The sequence below is a fragment of the Cinclus cinclus genome, chromosome 5 (genome assembly GCF_963662255.1).
Source record: "Cinclus cinclus chromosome 5, bCinCin1.1, whole genome shotgun sequence".
NCBI classification, from domain to species: domain Eukaryota; kingdom Metazoa; phylum Chordata; class Aves; order Passeriformes; family Cinclidae; genus Cinclus; species Cinclus cinclus.
The window spans coordinates 72,977,592-72,989,517 of NC_085050.1; the positions used below are offsets into that span (position 1 = coordinate 72,977,592).

At 41.9% G+C, this 11,926-nt stretch overlaps 1 protein-coding gene across 1 annotated transcript; it reads left to right on the forward strand.

Annotated features, from left to right (window-relative positions):
• Window positions 1–591: 591 nt before the first annotated feature.
• CCDC158 (coiled-coil domain containing 158) lies at window positions 592–11,403 on the forward strand. The gene is given in 16 exon segments (XM_062493680.1): window positions 592–661; window positions 947–1,071; window positions 1,927–2,017; window positions 2,020–2,405; window positions 3,120–3,322; window positions 4,100–4,242; window positions 4,363–4,419; window positions 4,422–4,474; window positions 5,167–5,325; window positions 6,365–6,457; window positions 7,967–8,121; window positions 8,890–8,981; window positions 9,960–10,066; window positions 10,502–10,514; window positions 10,850–10,951; window positions 11,396–11,403. Coding segments are annotated over 16 exon segments (1,857 nt in total).
• Window positions 11,404–11,926: the final 523 nt, after the last annotated feature.

Sequence of the window (11,926 nt, forward strand, 5' to 3'; positions counted from 1 at the left end):
GGCAGCCAAATTACTCTCCAGAACCTCAGTTAACTCTGAAATGAGACTGAGCTTAATCACTAAAGAAGACAACACAATTATGAGTATACCCAGGGAAAACTCTGCTGGGTCAAAAATAACATTTGTGCTTCTTTCAGTTAGGTCCTAGGAGAAAACTAGAAGAAATGGAATGTACTGTTTAAAGAGAATGCCTTAAGATAATTCTTCATGAATATTTGCTTTTTTCCTAGGTCCAAGGTCTTGAGAAGCAGTTGCACCTAGCTGCTTCTGAGACAGCAGAAGCTCAGACAGACCAGGCACAACACGGACAAAAATCTGGAAATCCAAATTACCAGATTCATCAACTGTTGGTAAAAACAAGTGATAGTAATGAAAAAACTTGCTTTCTAAAAGCCTCTCCTTATTTCTGGTGTTCAGATTTGCTCCTTGCTTTGTTTCCCCTTCTAATTAATTTGGAGGATTATTTATAACTAGAAATTTGAATTAGCTGTTAAAGGCCCAAGGGCCTTTGCCAATAGCAATGAGGGACATTGAGAATTAAGACTTTGTCATAAATTCAAAGACACAGAAACCTCTGCAAATCATATGACGATGCTGAGCTACCTCCACTATAAGCTCACAGTTCAGATCCCTCTGTTAAGGAACCTTGGTGCTTTAACACGTAGTTTGGAAGACTTATCCAATATTCAAGCAGTAAACAACAGCAGAAGTTATGTTTAGCAGAAATGCTCCTTAGTAATTCTGTTTGGGCCATATTTTAAATTCATGTTGTTGAAATGAGGAGCTCTGAAATGTGTACGTCAGTGTTTTTAACATGATTTAAATATTAAATTATCGTTAAGAGAACAAAAAACTCGTGAATTTATTTAGGAGGGCGACAACTTTAATTTCTTATAGACTGAACTCCATAGGAAAGAGAGCAGATAAAGCCATTTTGGGATCAGAGCAAAGAACAGCATCCCCATGGAGCAGCTCAGGGGGCACCTGGACAATAGAAACTTGCAGCTGCAGAGCATGGAAAAAGCAGTGAAGGAAATGAGGATGGAGTGTCACAGGCAAATGGAGTGGCAGGTTGGTGGTTTTGTCTCTCAGCCTCCAAAATGGCTTTTTGTACATTTCCAGAAAGTTTAATGACACCACATCTACCAAACACATTGTTGAATGTGAGCTGTCTGTAAGAGTGGTTGCTAACTTAAAGGCTTTCATAAGGCTTTACTTGATGCAGTTTTAAATAAAACCATAATCAAGATTGGGTTTATGAACCAGTGAATGCTGTGTCAGAATTCCTTTTGGCGAAGTAGAAACTGCCTTTACACTCCCCTTTTTTCCAGACTGGGCTGTAATTAGGTAACCTTCTTTGCATGATGAGTAAAGATACAGTTGATGACTTTATTTTCTACCAAACCAGAGGCTTGAGCTAACTCGTACATCCTTCTGCATTTTCTCAATCCATTATTTTTGGTTGAAAATCCTCCCACCCGGAAGTTCACTGTTTTATTCCGTTTGTACTTTGCACTATTACCAGTTTCTCAGTCACAGTACTTTGTGCTTTAAATGTTGCTCATTTCTGCTTGCAGGAATTAAATCAGTAATAAATTGTTCATGTGATTATTTTTCCCCAACTTCACAGAGCAGCCAGTAGAGTTTTATCACTTTAGCCTTAAGTGCCCTGAATTTTGTATTAACATGGCCAGTTGATTAAATTTTTTTGCATCAGTTTAACATTTTTTATTTCCTGTGTTTAAAAAATTCAATATTCTGTTTAGTTACTAAAATGGAGAGAGAGGAGTCAAAGCATCCTGACCTAATTTTTCTGTACAACTCAGGTGTTGAACATGTTCTACAGAAAACCAGAAATGTGCCAGGACATTCAAAAGGTGAAAATAAAAAAATCTCTTGGTTGATCCTTGTATTGGTATTCTTCAGATGGCTGCAATTGAGGAAAAAAACCAACGAAAGCATTGGGAGACTCTCCTCTTTGTGCAGCTGGAGATGACAAAGGAAGCTCTGCATCAAGTCACATTGGTGCATCTGGCAGCCAAGCAGAGGCTGCTGAGCAAACAGGCTCAGCTCTGGTGGCCTGTCTGCAGGACAAGGAGAGAGCCCTTGGAGCCACCAGCCAGGAAATCAGGGAGCTACGTTGCCAGCCTGGCAGCAGGATGCAGGAGCTCCAGCCTGGGAGGAGTGAAGCGGGCTGCTCCTTGCACGAGGTGCAGTCAGAGGGTGAGGTGCTGAAACTGTGCCTGTTGGAGAAGGAAAGGATTGTTGAGATCTTCCAAAAATCAATTGATAGCCTGACCCAGATCATGGGCCAGCATGGCCAAACTGCTGCTGTAATGGAGGTGGAGAAATCCCAGCTGAAAAAAGAACTAAATGGCTGGAAACTCAAAGCAGAAGAACTTAAGGTATGCAAACAATAGTGTATTTGTGTCTCTTTATGACAGTAAATGTTTTATGGTTTTAAATCTCTGCCCTAATGTGCTGATAGTGTTGTTTTGAGGAAGGGCAGGCAATGCCCCTGGAACTCTAACAGCACTCAGTTAGTTGGGCAGAGGAGGATAATAGTATAACATGACCCATGAATAATTCTCTGGTGAAAAGCAGCTGCCAAAAGGCTGGTGTGTGCTGGAATGACCTCGGTGAGATGAGTGTCCAAGCCAGAACAGAACCAGAAATACCAAGTGTTAGTGAGAAGGAGCCGACAGGCAGCACTCAGAATTCCCAGCTGAGGACACTGGTTATTTCTCAGACAAGAAATACAGGATGTGGTAGTCCCATGCAGGTCAGCATCTTGAGATGGAAAATCACTCCAGACAGGGAATTTAGTCCTCTTTTGTGAGAAGGCATTTGAGTACACATAGGGGGCTGCTACAAGACAATGGGAATCGTGTTGATATGCTACACCTGGTAAGGTTAGTTATTCTTTAAAGCCATCAGATCCAATTCTGCTGCACCCTCTTTGCCTGGATTAGCAATTTTCACGCCAATAATTGGTCTCTTTCACTCAGGGGCTTGCTTTCTTGCCCCAAACTGGGGTTGTAAGCAGTGTTGTCCACCCACATTTGTGGTTATTTTATGTAATTATGTATATCACACAAAATTGTTTTTTATGTAAGCAGAGTGCAAGGGATGAGAAAGAAGCCAGAATACTTGAAATGGAAGCCAGGCTGAGCGAGCTGGAGCTGGAAAGGGTTCAGCAGGTTAACACATGCACCAAGAGGCTCCAGGCACTGAATGATGCAAAACTGGAAGAAGGTGAGCTCCTGTAGGAACTCCAGGCTGGCCAGAGGGAGCTAGCTGGCCTTGCAGGTAGGGAGCCTCAGCTCAGCTCCCATGGCTGCTAATTTGGGCTCATGTTAAAAATAAAAGAGCAGCCTGCTGGCTGAATCCAAATATGGCTGCTGGTACAGCCTGAGGCTCCTGCCAGCCCAGGATGGTCAGATGGTTCCAGGGAGCTGTGTCACGGCGTGGGGCTCTGGCACTGAGGGGGGGGGAACACAATCTTTATGGCCTATCTCACTATGAGCAAGAAATACTTGAAACTGCCTGAGTCAGGAGGTGGAAAAAGCAGATGTAGTAAATCACAGAATAACAACCTGACCTTTTTTTTTCCAGTGTGGTATGTAGGAGCAGTGCTGGATCCCATTAGCCGTGGCTGGTCAAAATTATAGTGAAACTTTGTTTTGTTGCAAATTTTCTGCTACAACAAAAGCAGATGCTTTGGCTTCAATATTTTTGCAACTAATATGTGGGAAACCCCATCCAGAGATATTATTACAATACATACAGATGTATAAAATTCTAAAAATAAAAATACTTTTGAAATGTATAAATATGAATATGTTATTTAAAACTTAGAAAAAGTAGGATCTGGACCCAGAGAAGCCACCAAAATCCAAGGTTATTCTCAGTTAACTCTGCATGGCAGCTGGCTGGATGCTCCTGGTGACATGCTTTTCTCTCTGCACACCCCTGGACCCTCAGGAAGTACCCCTTAGGAGCATTACCTTTGTCACAAACTGGCAGCAGATCAGTATTCTCAGTTTAGAAGAAGGAAAATTTTTTTGTCACTCTGATTTGGGTCTTTCTCTCACCAGAGGCATTTGAAGAGGAATTATCAGGGTGAAATCAAGGAAATGGAAAAGAGTGCAAACAGACTGCAAATGCAGTTGAAGTTGGCCCAAGCTGAACTGAAACAGGCCAGGACTGCTCTGAAGACTGTGGACGGATTTGATGGCAATGGTAACTGCGGATTGAATTTCACAAAAATCACATACATTTCTCTTACCAATCAGAGAGTATTTGGAAGTATTGCAGTCATAATTCTCATTATTCACTCAGAATTAACCTTGTGTTTTCCAGCTCTAGCAGATGCAGGAAGGATGCAGAAGCAGATCACAGCCAAGAGAGGACAGATAGATGCATACAGAGCAAGATGAAAATCTTGGAAGAGGCAATGGCAAATGCAGCTGAGGTAAAAAATGCTCCTTTTAAAAGTATTTAACTGCACTTAGAGAGATTTGTCTTGGGAGAAATGCATGGGCAAAAGCACAGTCAGCCCATGAAGGACCCAAAATAGTTTTACTAGGTGTCCATGGAAATGAGCCTTCTGCAGAGGCAGGTCTTAATTTATATTTGTTCTTGGAAGAATGAGAGGAGTTGTGATGAGAATCAGGCTCTTACCTATCAGTTATTCCTAGAATGGTCAACTTACACATTGAGTATCCTTCTGATCCTGGTCCTCATTGCTTCCTCTCAGGATTCTGAGGCAGTTCTGGACAGCAACACTCTGTGTCAGTGTCTGTCTATCACCATGAGTCCTTTTCCACTTTCTGTAACAAATCACTCAGTAACCAAGAGCTGTAGTTCACTGAATGATCTTTTATATTTGTTCTCTGTAACCTGTCCTATTTCTTCACTGGCTTGGGATCCTGTGGATCCTGAAGCCTAAAATTCCATTTTCAATAATGATCAAAAAGTTGAGATGTTGTTTCACTAAAACCAGTCCAGTTACCCTTTCTTCTTGTTACCGAGCCTCATCTTTGTGCAACATCCAATACCTAAGCTTCTCGAAGGGTTAGCTCAGATATTCCAAAGATAGAAATGTACAGCACGTCTACAGTTTATGCATTTTGGACTCATAGTATGTCCTCATCCTAAATTCAGGAGAAGCATTACCTCAGAGAAGAAATTAGTCAACTAAGTCAAAAATTGAGCTGTATTAGAGCAGAAAATATCAGGATTGCTGGGGACTTGGAGATCCTGAGATCACAAGACAAACGCCTGAAAGAAAAACTATCCAAGATGGAGAGAGCCCTTGATAAGGTAATGTAAGGAAACTCTCAGTTGAGGGAGAATTCTGCATGTTCTCCCAGTCCCCTGGGAAGAGGAGGGTTGGCTTTCATATGTTGTTTTCACACGTGCTGTAAGATCCTCACCTGAAGAGCTTTTTAATAGCAAGAGGCTTCTATTTTCATTGAGAAATGTCTTGTTTTACTCCTTATTAGCTCAGGAGAATCTAAACTACAGGGAATTTCTAGTAGAAGGGTTGTGTGAAAAAAGGCTGTAGAACTTTCCACTGACTCTGGGCACGGCTGCTTTCTCTCTTCTTCCATGTGAGGGAATTTTTACAAAGCATGGTGTTGTTCTGTTTGCCTTTTCCTTTTATTTAGGTTTGATTTCTGTTGCTGGCATACCTGATCCCTAGGGTTAGCTCTGGTCTGACTGGCACAGAAATCCCAGGAGCCCTGCAGGTAAGATGCTGCCCTTCCAGAAGGAAGAGTCCTCTCAGGATTGAAACCTTTTCGGATGTAAATTTCTATGCAAGGTCATAGAAAGTCATTCTCAAATTCCTTAAAAAAAAGAAAGGTGATAGAATTGTAATAGCTCCTCCCAAGTGTAGCATTTCTTATTTTAAGTGCTTGTCACTGGAAGCTTACCTTTATTGAAGGGTATGGCTATTCTCACCCCTTTACAGAGTCAGTTTTTTAAGGAAGGAAAGGTAGACAGCAACTTAACTAAGGTGTGTGAGCCAAGCTCTCAGCCATCCCTTGAGTGTAGTTTTGCCTCACTAGCGCAGCTGGATTTTCTAATCCCAGAGGTGTTCAGTGGATCTGAGACTGGCCCTGGAAGGGTATTGTCCCTTCTGGGACATTCTGGTGGGCATGTTATGGCTGCTGTGTAACCAGTTGCTCTTGTGAGCATGTCAGCAAAGGCATCCTGCGGTATTTCTATGCTGATAGCAGGAGGTAAGTACAGCACCCCTGTGTGCACCTTGTTTCTTTGTGAGAGAGAGGACAGCCAAGAGTGCAATGCCCAGAGAGGTAGCACAGCTCTTTCGTGGCCCTTCTGTGCTCTGTTGCAGGCACCCCTGCAGTTTGCAGAGTGCCAGTGCATCATCCAGTGGCAGCAGCAGGAAGCAGTGCTCTGCAGGCTGCAGCACACCTTGCACGTGAGAGTGAGTGCCTTCCTCAGAAGCTTCATTTGCTTTGGGGCCTGCCTGTAGGTTTAACCCTCGTGAGTGCAAACAACTCTCAGAAATCTGTTCTGAAACCCTTTTCCATGTGGAATTACTCAGTGCTGCACATGTCCGTAATTCCAGGTTTCTGAAGTGCTATTTACAGTAAGGACAACAAAACAGTAGATGGAGTCCACTCCCCATCTTTACTATTGAGATGGACAGAGGATGGTTTTTACTTTTGCTTTATTTCTAACCATGGGCTCTTGAGGCTGCAGTGAGGCTCCTGCTGTAAGTGAATAGTACCTTGGGAACAGCAGTTTCATCATAAGACATTATCATTTTCTTCAGTTTTATCCACATTATTGTTCTTCCTTTTGGTTTTGTACCTCTACCTTTAGATTTAAACGAAATTCTAGTGTTGCTCTGATTTTTCATTACAGAAAACATCAACTCTTAATTTCTCATTAAAAAAAAATCTTTACTTGTTTTCTTCATGCATTTTGTCTAAATCTCCAGAAGTAGCCTGATGTAGCTCCCAGGTATTTTCATTAATTTCAACCTCAAAACCTATAGGAGACCACAAGTTAGTGCAGGCATTTTTCAGGAATATTTTCTGGTTTACTTCCTCATGTGGTGGCAAACATTTACATCGAGGAGCAAAGGATAGTTCCTTCTGTGAAATCCCTGCAGCATCAGGCACTCCCATTCTCTTTACTCTGAGTTAATCAATTTGTACTTCTGAAGATATAGAAGGAAAAAGGACTGATGTTTATTTTAGTACCACAGTGAGGACCCAACAGGTTGCAGGAGCACTTGAATCAGTCTGCTTTAATCTTCTTGGTTCCTGCATCATTAGTTATTGTATGAAACGAAGCAGCTCCAACACTTAGTGATGGTCTGGTTTCCTAGCTGAAATGCCAAAAAGGAGCATTTGGTCTGACTCAGTGTCACTTTGACCCATTATGAAGCTGAGGATTTGTTCCCCATATAAGCCCTGCAGAAACCAGTGTGTTCACAGTAAAAATTAAATTACTTGTTTTTTTTTTTTATTAAAATGGGGTAGCAAAATGCTTCCAACCAGTTCCATCCCCCAATGGAGCAAAGGTCTGTGGGAACAGTGCTGCAAACATGTGAAAAGCTGAAAAATCCAGTTCTCAGCAGTGAATAATGCCGTTTTCACTGAAAGAAAGGGTTCTTTGAAGCAGGCCTTTGCCTCAAGTCCTGAGCAGTAAAATGAGAATAATATTGTGCTTCATGTGAGATGGCTGTGGCAATGAAGGGCTTTGTACCTGCAGGCAGCTCGGCTGCTACAGCAATGAGTGCCTGGCAAACATCCCCAGGTGCTGCTGTGTCTGTGCCCTGTACATCAGTACCTGGGGTCACAGCTTAAAAGGGACAAAACAGGAGTCAAGGGGGAAAAAACTATGTGCATTTGGATGAGCTGGGGTAAGAACTGATAACAGACTGCCTTTGTAAATCCTTTTCAATTGAATTATTTTGTTTCAGAAGCCTTCCAAGCTGGACATGCTGAAGGAAGAACCATTGCAAGATCTAAAGAGGTTTATTCAAGAATTAACAATCTCAGACAGTGACATTCCCTCCGTGGATCTCAGCAGCCATGGTGGGAGAAAATCCCTTTTAACAACCATGAAGAATGCAGTGTAAGAATAATAGATTTATTTCTGTTGTGTGCTGTGTACTTGCAGTGCCCTCTGAAACTGGGATCTGGCTCTTGATGTGCTTCAGGAGCAGTGTGGGATGTGTTTTTGCAAGAGGGGTTAGGTTTACACATAAATTTGAGATAATCTGGAAGCTTCTGTTGTTTCTCAGGCTCCTCAGTTGCTTTAGATGGTAGGGAAATAGAAGGTGACAACACCATTTGCCTCTAGTGCTTGTTTTTATTTTTGTTCACGACTCCTTCTTTTCCTGCCATATGTAAATATCCAAATGCAGCAATTTCTTTTTTTTTCCAAAAATGACAGCAGAACATGAAGCTGAAAAATCAATACAGCACAAATTCTGGTGTTTCTAATCCAGAACATAAGGGTACTTCATAATGCAGCTGGAGAGGCTGCTACAGCAAGCATAGTGGACAAGCACATATTAGGACAGTGAGAAGTGTTTTCACTTAGCTGAGTAACCTGCTTCTTACAGTACTCATTTGAGGTTCACTTTCTAAGGCTTTTTTAATACAGCCCCAGTACTGAGGTTGTTTGTATTGTTTTATTCATAATGCTAAGAGCTTCCTGGGAGTTATAAAACCAAGCTTTCATGTTGCTTTCATCCCTCTAAGCAAGAGCTCTGAAAAATACTTATGTTGTTTGCTTTTAATTTCCATACATAGTATAAGACCATGTGAGAGCTTCACATTCTCACCGTGGATGCTGGCTAGCATGACCAACCTTTAGCATAATCCTTCCAGAATGCAGATTTTGCCCTCATTTTGCTTTCCGGGCTCCTTCCTGCTCACATCCTGCAGATCATCAGCCCCAGGATGTTTCCCTGCTCCTTACGTCCCTTGGTAAGTTTTCACTGGCAGCACTGAGGTCAAACTGAAACATCACAGATAACTATGAAGAATATAGTCCAAGTACACTGTCTTTTCCTGGGAATTTACTCAAATACCTCTTGGCAGGTGCTATTACAAAGTCTGGATTGCACTTCCTACAAAATCTCTATCTTTTTGGAAAGCGGCTCCTCAGAGTCTGACATGAGCACACCCAAAATTGCTAACTTCCATGTTACTTGTGTCATTAGCATAAGTAGCACTGTCACGTTTTTGGAGCCTAAATTCAGGCTCTTGAGTTCTTGATTTGGGTGTTTAGATAGGGGTGGGCTTTTTAGAGGAATCAAAAATTGTTGCTTTCTTTCCAAGTACTGGATGGTCAGTACCTTTTAAACTGTGATGACATGAATTTTGTTATCTAAGAGAAATATGGGGATGTGGCTTTGAGCAGCAGGGTTTGAAGATATCATTCTTAACTACCTTCTCTTTTCTTGCCCATAGATGCTGTGAAAACTGCCTTCAGGAACTGATATAGTTGAATTTAGAGTTCAACTGCAGCAACCAGGGATTCTCCAAAACAGCTGCAAATAGGGTTTTTTTTACCAAGAAGACTAGAGAAGTAGTTGAGCAAGAGGAGTTTGTAATGGACAGGGAGTCCTGGGTTGTGAGCAGCCACAATATTCCCTGTTTGGGAAGTGAACAAGGACTAGTGAGAAGATAAATTCCATGCACTGCTGATTTTAAGGTTTGGTGAATTGCCTTACTCAAATTAAAAGGCTCTAAGGATGCTTGTCGTCAATATTTGCAGAAAAAAAAATATTTGTAATAGCTGTTGTGGTTTCTTGTAACACATTTAGCAAACTTCTGGGATTTACTGAAGATGTTGGTGCAGCTTTTATTTTGTAAGAACTTCAATTTAAAGGGAATGTTTAGGTAATTTATAATGACCTTTTTTATTATTATTGATGATAATATTATTACTATTTTCCCTAGCTTCTCAGTTCATGGAAAGTAGTGAGCCCACACCAAAGAGGCTACAGAACATGATGCAAAGGCTGCAAAACCTGGTGGAATCATTATTAGAGATAAAAGAAAACAAAGTGCCAATGTTTACCAAAAATATTCCTGTTTTATTGAAAAAAACACACACTCTCCAGAAACTGTTCTTGGTACCTGCCAAAGCACTACCTGTGCTTTTAGTAGCACACACTAGTTTTACTAGCAGTACCCACTTCTTCATTATCCTGCTCCTGGGAGAGTAATTAGATTAACTCCACAATGCCCTTTAAATCTAATAAGATTCAGGATCCTTAACATGTCAAACATGGCAGCTGCTCAGGGGTGTCCTTGTGTGCTGTCATGGCCAATTACAGCGAATTTTTGACAAGCTGGTGATGCTTTCAGGGAAACTGCAAGATTTCCAAAACTTAGTTGCGTGAGCTCCTGGGATGGCAGGATACCAAATGAGATAGGGTTTCTTTTCTCTGCAGTTTTTCTTATTGCATATCCAGTCTCTTCCCTTTTTCTCCTTTAAGTCTCGTTGCACAAGTCTGGGAAATGATTATTTCCCCTCATAGCTCAGTGCATTTCTGTTAGGGACATACAAGTGACCTCATGTAGGTAAAACTAATGAACTTATTTATTTAAATAAATCAAGGGTAAGTGTTCTCATTTTTGTTCTTGGCCATCCATTAATATCCTCGGTGTTTTTTCTATATTCACATAAAGAATTGCAAACTGAAGCTGCTTTTGTAAGGGCATGGTGGGTACAGGCATAACTTGTTATGGAAGGACTTGCTGAAGCTTCAGGTGGCTCTACCTGAGACCTCAACCTTTGGAACAGAAGGTGGTGTTCAGCTAATCTGTTCTTCTGCTATTTCCAGCCGTGTCTCCAGTGATCAGAGCTCAGGAGGTGAAGAGCAAGAAATCCAAGGAAAGCTGTGCAAGTGAAGGCACTGCATGCATTAGTGATCACTTTGATGTAGGTAAGTTGTGTTCAAAATTGATTATGTTTTTAAGGATTAATAATAAAAGCCCTTACAATTTTTTAAACTCTTGTTTATAGCTCTTGTTTTAAATGAGCAGAAGGTACAGAGTGGAAAGAGACCTTAAGGATAATCTCATTCCAAGCCCTTGCCACCTCCCACTGTCCCACATTGCTCCAAGCCCCCTCCAGCCTGGCCTTGGACACTTGGCAGGGATAGGCCAGCCACAGCTTCTCTGGGCAACCTGTTCCAGGGCCTCCCCTCCCTCACAGGGAAGAGTGTCTCCCTAATATCTAACCCAAATTCTTCCTCCTGAAGTTTGAATTCCACACTCCACTGTGATTCATTTAAGCAGAATGGACTCATCAAACCTGAGTTTGAGTCTTGTGTGGGGAGAAGAAATTACTGAGTTTTTCCTAAGCTGTCCTCTGTTATTGCCAACAGTGTTTTAACTGGAGGAATGTTTTTAGATTTCCTAATTTTTTTATACTGTTTCTAATAGTTTTTCCAACCATCTTGCAAGATCACTCAAAAGATTAGTGAAAGCATTTCCTCTTTGCTAGGAATCAGTTACATTGAAAATGAAAGGATTGGTTTACATGGTGCAAGTATCACAGTTTGGACTTGCCACACACATGGGACAAATCTTCCAAAATTTGCTTAAGAGGAGAGTCAGTTGTAGAGAGTAAGAACCCCTGGGAAAGGTCACTGCTACGTGCACTTCCAGTTGCGTTCAAGGAGCCAAGCTAAGAAGAGTTTCAGAAGCTGCAGTTGTGTGCCAAGGGCAGGGAGCAGGTGGAGGGTTCAGAGAGCCAGAGAGGAGGCAGGGACACCTACCAGTCCAAACCAGCAGCTTTACAGCCTTTTGCTGGAATCCAGCACAGTTGGGGACACGTCTGGCCTTCCCCTCTGCCACCAGCAGCAGGCAAGGAACAGGCTTGTAAATAGATGAGCTTCAGACATGCTGGCCTCTGC